This window comes from Cetorhinus maximus, unplaced genomic scaffold, assembly GCF_964194155.1.
Source record: "Cetorhinus maximus unplaced genomic scaffold, sCetMax3.hap1.1 HAP1_SCAFFOLD_1298, whole genome shotgun sequence".
NCBI classification, from domain to species: domain Eukaryota; kingdom Metazoa; phylum Chordata; class Chondrichthyes; order Lamniformes; family Cetorhinidae; genus Cetorhinus; species Cetorhinus maximus.
This window is the reverse complement of record NW_027597239.1, coordinates 24,533-36,585: the sequence shown is the minus strand read 5'-3', so window position 1 is coordinate 36,585 and position 12,053 is coordinate 24,533. Positions and strand designations below refer to the sequence as shown.

The 12,053-nt window shown below is 39.8% G+C and overlaps 1 protein-coding gene across 2 annotated transcripts in view; it reads left to right on the top strand.

Moving 5' to 3' along the window:
- Positions 1-9,386, top strand: part of LOC144676025 (zinc finger RNA-binding protein-like) — a 48,677-nt gene extending 39,291 nt beyond the window's left edge. For both annotated transcript variants that reach the window (XM_078536548.1, XM_078536547.1), the window contains exons 14-15: positions 256-353; positions 8,326-9,386. In XM_078536548.1, coding sequence (XP_078392674.1) covers positions 256-353; positions 8,326-8,511 — 284 coding nt within the window. In that variant the 3' untranslated portion in view covers positions 8,512-9,386. The remainder of the gene's footprint in view (positions 1-255; positions 354-8,325) is intronic.
- Positions 9,387-12,053: the final 2,667 nt, after the last annotated feature.

The window sequence follows — 12,053 nt, the reverse complement described above, 5'->3', positions numbered from 1 at the left end:
ATTTTTGTTCAACAAATCTGGCTACAATACACTCTGTCCTTCATCCAGGTCAATAATATAGATCATAAATAGTTGAGATACCCCACTAATTATTCTTTACCATTGTTGCCACACCTGTGCATCTAGCTAGTTTTGATTTCAGTTTTGTAAATCCATTAAGTAAATGGCTATCCTATAAAATGCTGAAGCTGCAAAGGATATTTGGGAATGGTTCTAAATGCTAGAAAGATGCCAATTTTCTTAACTGTCTTTTAGGAGGTCCTGGACTATATGATCCTTGTGAAAAGAACCCTAGTGATACACTGAATTCAGTGATTGGACAACAACGGGAAGATATCACGGCTAGTGCACAGGTATGTTTCCCGTAATTGGGTAGGCCAGTATAAGAAACAAAATTTAAAGTTTTTGTGAAAACCTGTACTTGACTGTAACTAACTAAAATAATTAAATTGTGTATTCTTGTCTGCTCCTGTGTGATGAGGATGTTTACTTCATCCCACAATTGATTTAATATGTGTTTCTAAATTATGTGGTCACCCTACTTTATGCCATTTAATGGAGACTTTACTAAAGGGAAATTCTTTCAGAATTAAACAAATTTTCTCTTGTTTGCCCCACCTCTGTGTAGGGCTACATGGCAGTCATCCAAGTGAGGAAAATCATTGACCTCTTGACTCTTTAACATGTAATAGCTTTGAAAACCATGTGACCTTAGCCATGTGGATTTGCACATTTTTACCTGTTTGTATCCCCTAATATAGCTGCATGTTTTCTAGTTATGTTAATTAATAACAACCTACACTTTTAATAGACTTTTGCATATAATACTTTTTAATTAATGTGTGATCATAACCTTTTTCATTATTTCATCATTGATACTGAACTTGAGGAATGGAATGTGACTTGTTCTAAATTGAGAAGTGAATCACAAAATGTCATTGCTTTTATTGTAGTCTGAGTAGTGGACTCAAACGTTGGTACCAGCTGATATCACTGGTCAAATTTTAGCATCTTTGCTAATTATTTAATGTAACTAACCTCTGTGCTTAGTGCTTGGGATCTCTTATATTTAGTAGCTTTGTGTATTCAGCTTGATGAAACAACTTCCAAGTGTTTCTGGGAACAGTAGAACTGTTGGGAATGATTCTGCGAGTAAGAATAGTATTAATGAATCCTCAATTTTCTGTTAATGACCTATGAAGCCCAGTTTATTTTCAAAGCGCAACTTTCAGTCCAAGAATCAAGAAAAGATTGCCACTCCTCAGAAGATTTGGACGAATCACCATCAGGTTGCCACACCACCTCTCTTTTTGTTATAGAGAGCTGGAGCTTTGCATTTCTTGTTCGGATTTCCAAACTGGGCTTCTTCAGAAATGCAAAGCATACCTGTCTGGCAGTCCTTCCTCGTAGGGTAGGATCGTCAGGGGAAGCCAAGTCACGCCCCCTTTTTATGACACTAGTTGCTATACTTTGATAAGTCTTCATTAGCGCAGTGAATAGCGGTCAGACATTTAAATAGCTTTTCACTGTTAGTGAATGAGTAAGTGGGTAGGGTGCTAGCGGGGTATGGTGCTGGGGTGGGTGGGTAGGGGTAGTTTGTGCATAGGGTGTCAGTTGTGTAGTTACCCAGGAGTTAGATATGTTTTTTCCTATCTAACATTTCTTGGGTAAACACTCTGGTAAGTGAGTTGGAACCCTCTGATGTCTCCAACTATAACTCAGAGTTGGAGACTTTTTTTGGAGGGTTCCGGACAGAGGGGAATTGCCCATCAGATCTTCTGGGGTATGACCACCTGGAGACAGGAAGACCTGGGCCATTGTTCATCTGCACTCCAGATTTTAATGTAACCAAGTTATAATCCCACATTGACTGAGGTTTGAGTAAAGCAGTGTTTTGAGTTCTTGATACTGGACATGGTTCCTTTTCCTAAAACACACCTGTTCATCTTAACTGAATTTAACAGCTGCAGTTACTACCCCTCAGAAGAAGTGACAGATGAGAAATCCCCTCCAAATATCCTTTTTTGAAGGATCACTTTAACTCCATGACTTGAGTAATGAGGATCTGCAAACTCTGGCTATTATTTTAGCTAATTTTCATATGTTCTTTGTTTACTGTTGAGAAGTGTTTCTACTGATATGGTACAAGATGTTAGACATATCTGTCAAAATCAACACTGGTTTCTTTTTTTTAATCTTGAGATCCACTTCACTGAGTAAAACTAATTATATAAGTTGAAGTTTTTGGCTTCTGTATATCTCGGGAGGAAAGAGGGCACTGGTTCTGTAAATGTGAACATAGCCACATTAAAGCTTAACTTTAGTGTTGCAATTATGCTGCAAAATGGGTACTGGATGTTGTTAACTTCAACAGTGGTTGTCTCCAATTTGAACTCTAAGCAGAGTTGATAAATTGCAGAGATAACTCCACTTACCATGGATTTTTGTCTTCAGTGATCTGGTATCAGTGCTATGAGGGCAAGTGGATGTGTTAGTGTGGATGGATTCTGGTATTTTACTTTTTTATTCATTCCTGGGATGTGGGTGTCACTGACTAGGCCAGCATTTATTGTCCCTCAAAGTGGTCATGAGCTGCCTTTTTGAACCACTGCAGTCCATGTGGTGTGGATACACCCAGAGTGTTGTTAGGAAAGGAATTCCAGGGTTTTGACCCAGCGACAGTGAAGGAACGGTGGCAATATATTTCCAAATCAGGATGGTGAGTAGCTTGGAGGGCAACTTCCAGGTGGTGGTGTTCCCATGTGTCTGCTGCCCGTGTTCTTCTGGATGATAGTGGTCGTGTGTTTGAAAGGTGGTGTCTAAGGCTTGATGAGTTCCTGCAGTGCCTCTTGTAAATGGTACACGCTGCTGCCACTGTGCGTTGGTGGTTGATGGAGTGAATGTTTGTGGATGGGGTGCCAAACAAGCAGGCTGCTTTGTCCTGGATGGTGTCAAGCTCCTTGAGTGGTGTTGGGGGAGGCGGTGGCATAGTGGTATTGTCACTGGACTAGTATTCCAGAGACCCAGAGTAATTCTCTGGGACCTAGATTCGAATCCCACCATGGCATTTGGTGAAATTTGAGTTCAACAAAAATCTGGAATCACAAAACCATTGCTGATTGTTGTAAAAATCCATCTGGTTCACTAATGTCCTTTAGGGAAGGAAATCTGCTGTCCTTGCCTGGTCTGGCCTCATGTGACTCCAGACCCACAGCAGAGTGGTTGACTCTTAAATGCTCTGTAAACAAGGGCAATTAGGGATGGGCAATAACTGCTGGCCTAGCCAGTGGCTCCCACATCCCATGAACGAATATAAAAAAAAAATCATCCAGGCAAATGGAGAGTAATACTTGTGCCTTGTAGATGGTGGACAGGCTTTGTGGTGTCAGGAGGTGAGATACTTGCTGCAGGATTCCTATCCTTTGACCTGCTCTATTTTTATTCGTTGTTGGCTAGGCCAGCATTTATTGCCTATCCCTAATTGCCTTTGTTCAGAGGGCATTTTAAGAGTCAAATGCATTTCTGTGGGTCTGGGGTCACGTGTAGGCCAGACCAGGCGAGGACGGCATATTTCCTTCCCTAAATGACATTAGTGAACCAGATGGGTTTTTACAACAATTGACAATGGTTTAATTCCAGATTTTTATTGAATTCAAATTCCACCATCTGCGGTAGCGGATTCAAAGCCAGGTCCCCAGAGCATTACCCGGGTTTCTGGATTACCAATCCAGTGACAATACCACTACATCACCACCACCTCCATACCCACAGTATTTATATGGCTAGTCCAGTTCAGTTTCTGCTCAATGGTAACCCCCAGGGTGTTAATAGTGGGAGATTCAGCGATGGTAATCCCATTGAATGTCATGGGGCAATGGTTAGATTCACTCTTGTTGGAGATGGGCATTGTCTGGCACTTATTTGGCATTAATGTCCCTTGCCACTTGTCAGCCCAAGCCTGGGTGTTGTTGCATTTGGACCTGAGGAGTCACGAATGGTGCTGAACATTGTGCCATCATCGGTGAACATCCCCACTCTGACCTAATGATGGAAGGAAGGTCATTGATGAAGCAGCTGAAGATGGTTGGGCCTAGAACACTACCCTGAGGAAATCCTGCTGTAATGTCGTGGAACTGAGATGACTGACCTCCAGCAGCCACAACCATTATCTTTTGTGCTAGGCATGACTCCCAACCAGTGGAGAGTTTTTCCCTGATTCCCATTGAGTCCAGTTTTGCTAGGACTCATTGATGCCACACTCAGTCAAATGCTGCCTTGATGGCAAGGGCAGTCACTGTCACCTCTGGAGTTCAGCTCTTTTGTGCATGTTAGAACTAAGGTTGTCATGAGGTCAGGAGCTGAGTGGCCCTAGTGAAACCCAAACTCAGTGTCAGTGAGCAAGTTATTGCTAATCAGGTGCTGCTTGATAGCTCTGATGGCCCCTTCCATCACTTTACTGATGATGGAGAGTAGACTGATGGAATGGTAACTGGCCAGATTAGATTTGTCCTGCTTTTTGTGTACAGGACATACCTGGGCAATTCAAGGGAGGTGGTGGCATAGTGGTATTGTCACTGGACTAGTAGGTGATGGCATAGCGGTATTGACACAGGCACAGACTCAATAAGGGATCGATCTTTTATGACTGAGGATGAGAAATTTCTTCACTCAAAACGCTTTGAATTTTTGGAATTCTCTACCCAAGAGAGTTGTGGAAGCTTCATTGTTAAATATATTCAAGACTGGGATAGATAGATATTTGATCTCTCAGGGAAATCAAGGGTATGAAAAGTGGAGTTGATCATACTGAATGGCTGAGCAGCCTCAAGGGGCCATATGGCCTGCTTCTGCACCTATTTATGTTCTTAATGAGACAAGTAAAGAAACAAAATATGTGTTTAGATGTGAATCGCAGGATCATGCATAATGGCTGTCTGAAAGCCAAAGCAAGGGTGAAAGAAAAACCAAGATGGGAATAAAACAAACCAGCAATGAAAAATAAATCACAATGGGGCAGGGATCACAATCTTAAATTGTTGAATTCAGTGTTGAGTCCACAAGACTGTAAAGTTCCCAGGTCAAAGATAAAGTGCTGTTCCTCAAGCTTATGTTGAGCTTCATTGTAATACTGTAGGAGGTTGAGGGCAGAAAGGACAGTGAGAGCAAGGTGGAGAATTAAAATAACAGGCAACTGGTAGCCCAGAGTCACACTTATTGGCTGAATGTACATGTTCCACAAAGCAGTCACTCAATCTGCATTAGGTCTCCCCAATAAAGAGGAAATCACTTTGTGAGTAGTGAATACAATATAGTAAATTGAAGTGCATGTAAACTGCTATTTCACCTGTAAGGATTGTTTGGGGTCTTGAATGGTGAGAACAGAGGGGGTAAAAGAACAGATGTTGCATCTCCTGCATTTGCATGGAAAGATACCATAGGAAAGGAAGAAGGATGTTGAGGGTAATTGAAGCGTAGACCAGGGTGTTGCAGTTTGTATAGTCCTTTTGGAGTACTAAGAGGAGGGACAGAAAACATGACACTGGAGGTGGCAGAAATGGATGATGATCCATTGAATACGGGGGCTGGTGAGGTGAGGACAAGGGAACCTATTGTGGTTATGGGAGGTAGGAGAGGGATGTGAGCAGAAATTTGGGAAATGGAACGGACATGGTCAAGGGTGCTGTCAACTTCGATGGAAATCCTCGGTTGAGGGTAAAGGAAGACATATCGGGAATGCTTGTATGGTGTTTTGATTTTTTTTTTTGAAGAAGGTGAAGAACCAGAACAGGATTTGCACTGTCATTCTATCCTACTACTTCTGGTAATTTTAACGGTCAGTTTTTACAGTTGTGCTATTCAAATGTACTGTCCTAAACAGGTGCAGGTTTCTATTTACAGCTTATATCTAAAGCTCCTGAACTTGGTGTCAGCTGTCCTTGCGATGAGGAATGCAAGAGTCTCATGAAAATGTTTCAACTAAACCTTTGGTCCCAGAGTGCGTCTGTCTCAGGACTGAGAAATTATAGATGGAGACAGCTATTCCATTGTCTGACAAAGTGTCCTCCTTGCTGAAAAAGGTTCTTTACTGAATTTTAATTTGTATAAAGGACAGCAGTGCTGGGCCTTAACATGATATGTATCAATGGATATAAATAAGCGTAACATCTTTTTATATCTGCAAGTGAGAGCTGCAACTCTCATTACAAAATTATCCAATTTACTAACCTGCTACTGACAAAAATTGGCAATCCCAATGAGCATCGATTTGTCTTCTGTCAAAGCTAAGTTAATGACCATGTAATTTGCATTCCAGTTGCTCTATCTGTACTGTAGTTGATTAATTGTTGGACCAGTTTTCTACTTCGAGTCCATTCGCTCTTTTTTTAATATCAATTTCCTTTTCCATTTATCCAAAACTGGCTACTTTTTGATCAATCTAAAATGAAAACACTTGCTTTGCATGCCTTCGGTGAACAGATTTTTATTTTTGCAGTGCGATGCTTGAATCTCAGCATCATTTTCTTCATGCTATTCGTTAATGTAGTGAAAGTCTTGTTTTTATATCTTAAAATACAATTTCTCTGCATCTCCCAAATCTTAATTAGCACTACATCTTACCTTTTGGGTTGTACTTAATTAACATAATTGATCTCACTGTCTCCTTTTTGAGCTCAATTGGAATTTCCACCTTTCCATCTTGAAGTTTAGTTTCATCATTCACCTGGAATGCTGCTATTTTACTTTAACTCCCTACAAGGCCCAAGTCTCTCCAAGATTTGAGTACTGCACCCATATTTGGAAAGACTTCTTCTAAAATCTGAATAGGCCACCAAAAAAATGACCTTTTTCCTGTAGCTAAACATTTGGAGGACCAAAGTGTCATGTTTGTCCATCATCGTTTATTTTATCTGCCTTTGTGGCCTCTGCTATGGGCTAAATTTGACTGTTCATAACATCCGTCTTTCCAATGAGCTTCCAACTCCGTATCCTCTCCATCTCAAAAACTGAATACTCTGCCTGTAACATTGCCCGTCCCTACCTCAGCCCATCTATTATTGAAACTCTGATTAATGATTTAGTCACCTCCTAGACCTATGTTCTGGTCACCACTCTCACAAAACTCTGCTCCTGTATCCTGTCCAGTATCAGGTTCTACTTTCCTATCAGCTCTGCCCTTCTGCTTTCCAGCAACTTTATAGTAAGGTATATAGAAATTTATTCCCTGCCCCTAGCCCCCGGTTTCTTCAAGCTTGTGAAATTCAAATTTTGTCAGTTCTCCATTATTTTCTTGATTTATCCATCTTCTGTGCTGTATCATTCTTGCTTTCTTATTAAACTTGGAAATGCCTACCATGGCTTTGGTCCCTCCATCTTGATTTCTCAGTATAACTGCACTGTTCTCCATGTCATCAGAGCACATTAGGTAACTGTTGATCATGGAAAAATGGCTGTTTTGTGCAGCTTGTGGACATTCTCAGCTGCATAATTAAATCACTCTGGATAATTGTTGACTTGGAGCAAGAGAATGGGAGAGTGACATTTAAGTATTCTAAAAGAACGAATTCTTCGGACTTCTATATTTGTTCAATCTGTCGACTAGAAAAAAAGTGCATGGAACCTGATGATCCAAAGCTGCAATCAGAACAAACTTCAAGCTTTATAATTTAGAATTTATCATTGACAATTTGGGGAAATCTATAGCCTTTTATATTAGGTAAATGGTTGATAAGAAACTTTGTGTCATTGCCCTTTGTGTCATTGCCCAAAGGAGAACTACATGTAATACTTCAGAACCTGTCTTGTATACTTGCTGACGTCCCTCATTGATCACTGAATCTTCTGCTTCTGTTTTTGAGAAAGCGCGTAACTGATGGCCTCCTTGCTAGTTTGGTGAATAATACCGGACCAGGATACCTCTTCTGCCTTATCCACATTTTTTTCTCGTGAGGAAGGGCATGTTCTTTTTGTAGACCATTGCTTAAGGTGGAATTCAGTGCAGCATGGGATGAACCTTCATTCCTGCTGCTCCAAGTTGCTTTGTCGTCATGCCATTTTTCTGCTCAACAAAATGTTGAGATCATCTTGGATTTTAAACAAGTTTGTACAACGTGTTTCATGAATTTCACCCGTAATATCTCCTTTTGCCTTGGTTTTTTTTGCATCTTTTGCTTCTATGAAAGCTCAAGAATCTACATTAAAGGTTCTGTATAAATGCAAGTTGATGAATTCATATCTTGTACTGTACTACATCTGTTTTTCAGTGTAGGTATAAAACTTTACATTAAAGTAGATCAAAACCATAATTTTTTTTTCTCCATTCTACAGTTTGCATTGAGATTAGTAGCATTCCGTCAGATTCACAAAGTCCTGGGAATGGATCCATTACCTCAGATGAATCCACGTTTCAATGTACGTAACCGAAAGAGGAGGAGGGACAACAGTGATGGCACCGATGGATTGGAAGCAGAGGGAAAGAAGGATAAAAAAGATTTTGACAGTGGAGAATTTTAAAACATTATGCATAGTACCCCAGATTGTTAATACAATGTTGACTTTCTGTGGACTTAGCAGAAAGCAATGTCTGATTTCTAAGTTTCAATTTATTTTAAATATAGTTAATGGTAAGTGTAAATAAAGTACTCACCTGCTTTACACTCAAATGGCATGTTGTCTAAGCATATTTAAAACTGATTTGATTGTTAATGGTCCCATTTGTGGCATTTATCCAGAACTACTAAACCTTTACATCATTTCTTTTGTTTAATCGTTAGCACAAAACCAATTTTATAAACTTAGAGATTCTAATGTAAACAGATATCACTTTCAACTTGCATCCAGTTTGGAACATTGAGGGTTGGAGGGCCATGTAGATCCTACAACATTCTATAGATAGCAGTGTTTCTAAGGACTTGCAACTCAATACTGCAACTTCACTTCAACTAAACATGTGCTTTTGCAGAACCTGTGACTTGTCTGTCAAGTATAAAGATGAATGTGAATTGGTTTCTTTGGTTTATATAAAGTTAGTCCATTGTCAGCTGTGCATCAGCAAAAAAAGCAGTTCTATGTATGGGCTTGCCAGCAATTTTAATGCAGTGCTTTTACAGTCATTCCTAGTAAATCTGCTTGCATGACTGAGCTATGGCTTTGGAGGTTTGTGTTGTAGAAATGCTTTTATAAAACTAACAGTTTCCATGTTTTTTTGGTTTTGTTTTCAGTGGTAAGGATGATGCGTAGTTTGTTTTATATGGTTTAAATATGTAGTAATTATAAGCTTGTGTGCAGTTGATGTGTTGAACAGTTCTGTTGTAATTGAAGTTGAACTGTCCCCCTGGTGTATACTTTGTCACTTCATACCACCACAATAAAACTTAGAAGATATAATATTTTCATGTATTGTGTTGCTTAAGTTTCTCATTTTTGCATTTTGCATCCTCTAGCACCACCACTACATTGAATCACACAAGATAACCAGATTTCACACATTTAATGTTTAAAAGGAAAAATCCAGAGATACGCGTAGCAAAATAGATATATTTATTAATTCCCCTTTTATCTTGCAATGCACTATTCCTAGCTTAAAGAAAGTGCTTAACTATTAGTCAGGTGTCATATAGGCCTTGTTAAAGTTCTGGTGTTTTTTCTTTCTTACTGTAAGTTGCTAATCTTGGAAAGAAGAAAACTTGTTTTGAAGTGTAGTCACTGTTGTAAAATAGGAAATAGTGCCGGTAATTTGTACTTGACAGGGCTAGTATCCATGCTGGAGGAATCGAGGCATTTACAAAAAGTTAGCAAAACCCAATCAATTTAAATTCCAGTTGTTATTCCAAATTGAGATAGGGGTAGGCCTCATTGAGGAAAAAGTTTTTTGGACACCATAAAAGCAATGGTCAAGAATCAAAATAAGCATTGTATTTAATCGAGGGAGATGGATATTGGTTCTTGTATTACAATTGATTTATTTTAGCAAATGTTATATTGGTCGGGGGAAAGAAATTCAAAACAGCAGCTGAAACCAACAATTTGATTCAACTCAGCTATTGCAACTGTCCATTTTAAATTTGTTTTTAAAAGTGATTTTCGCTTCTGATTTCTATCAATTACTGGTGAACACCAGCTGTGACTGTTTTGTCAACATTTAAATACACCAAAACTGACAAGAATTATCACAAGATCAGCAAATGTATGCTGAGTAATCTTGCATGTAGCATTTGTCAATTCGGTGTCCTACTTGAATAAAAAACAAAATCATGGTTTTCTCAAATAGCACTGAATAAGCATAACAAGGAAGTATTTTGCTCCAGAAAGAGATTGGAGTTTAAAAAAAGGGTAGTTGAGAACAGGAAATTGTAATAGATGACTTCAATCGACCCAACTGCATAATTTGGAGAGGTGATGGTAATGTCACTGGACGAGTAACACAGGTTCAAATCCCACCATATGGATATATGACCTAGGAGCAAGAGTAGGCCATTCGGCCCCTTCCAGCCTGCCCCACCATTCAATACAATCATGGCTGATCTGATTGTAACCTGAACTCCACATTTCTGCCTACCCCGATAACCTTTCACCCCCTTAGCAAGAATCTATCTACCTCAAAAATGTTCAAAGACTGGTTCCACCACTTTTTGAGGAAAAGAGTTCCAAAGACACTCAACCCTCAGAGAAAAAGTTTCTCCTCATCTCTGTTTAAACAGTGACCTCTAGTTCTAGATTCTCCCACAAGAGGAAACATCCTTTCCACGTCTAACCTGTCAAGATCCCTCCAAATCAAAAGTTTTAGTAAAGTTGCTTCTTACTCTTCTAAATTCCAGCAGATATAAGCTGAGCCTGTCCAATCTTTCCTCATAAGACAACCCGCCCATTCCAGGTGTTATCCTAGTAAACCTTCTCTGAACTGCTTCGAACGCATTTACATCCTTTCTTAAATAAGATGAGTACAGTACTCCAGATGTCTCACCAATGCCCTGTAGAACTGAAACATAACCTGTCTACTTTTGTATTCAATTCCTCTTGCAATAAATAATAACATTCCAATAGCTTTCCTAATTACCTGCTGTACCTTCATATTAACCTTTTGCAATTCATACACTAGGACACCCAGGTCCCTCTGCATCTCAGAGCTCTGTAATCTTTCACCAGTTAGATAATATGCCTTTTATTCTTCCTGCCAAAATGGACAATATCAAATTTTCCCACATTATGCTCCATTTGCCAGATCCTTGCCTGCCCACTCACTCAACCTATCCAGATCCCTTGTAGCCTCCTTATGTTCTCTTCACAACTTACTTTCCTACCTATCTTTGTGTCATCAGCAAATCTAGCAACTTCACCACTTCATCAGCATTGGTACCTGTGGCACACCACTTGTTACATCTTGCCAACCAGAAAATGACCCATTTATGCCTACTGTTTCCTGTTAGCTAACCAATCTTCTATCCATACCAATATGTTAACCTCTAAACCATGAGCTTTTATTTTCTGCAATGACCTTTGTGGCGCCTTATCAAATGCCTTCTGGAAATCTGAAGAAGTAACATGTACTGTACTCAAAGAACTCTAATATAGGGGAGGCAGTGGCATAGTGGTATTGTCACTGGACTAGCATCCCAGAGAGCCAGGGTAATGTTCTGGGGACCTGGATTTGAATCTCACCTTGGCAGATGATAAAATTTGAAATCTGGAATTAAATCTGATTATGAACACAAAACCATGGCTGTCCTTACCTGGTCTGGCCTACACGTGACTTCAGACCCACTGCAATGTGGTTGCCTCTTAAATGCCCTCTGAATAATGGCAGTTAGGGATGGGCAATAAATGCTGGCCTAGTCAGCAATACCCACATCCCATGAACAAATTTTTTAAAAGTCCTTGCATAAGGCTCTGAAAGATCCTTCACCCTGCAGATTTAGTATTGGCTGCGTGCAAGAAAACTGCTTGGGGAGAGGGGGGGGTGGGGGGGGGGCGTGGAAGGACACTGAAAGAAAACAGTGGACAATATACAGTGAAAGTGAATATATTTGCAGACATTCAATTAGTGACAAATATTGTCT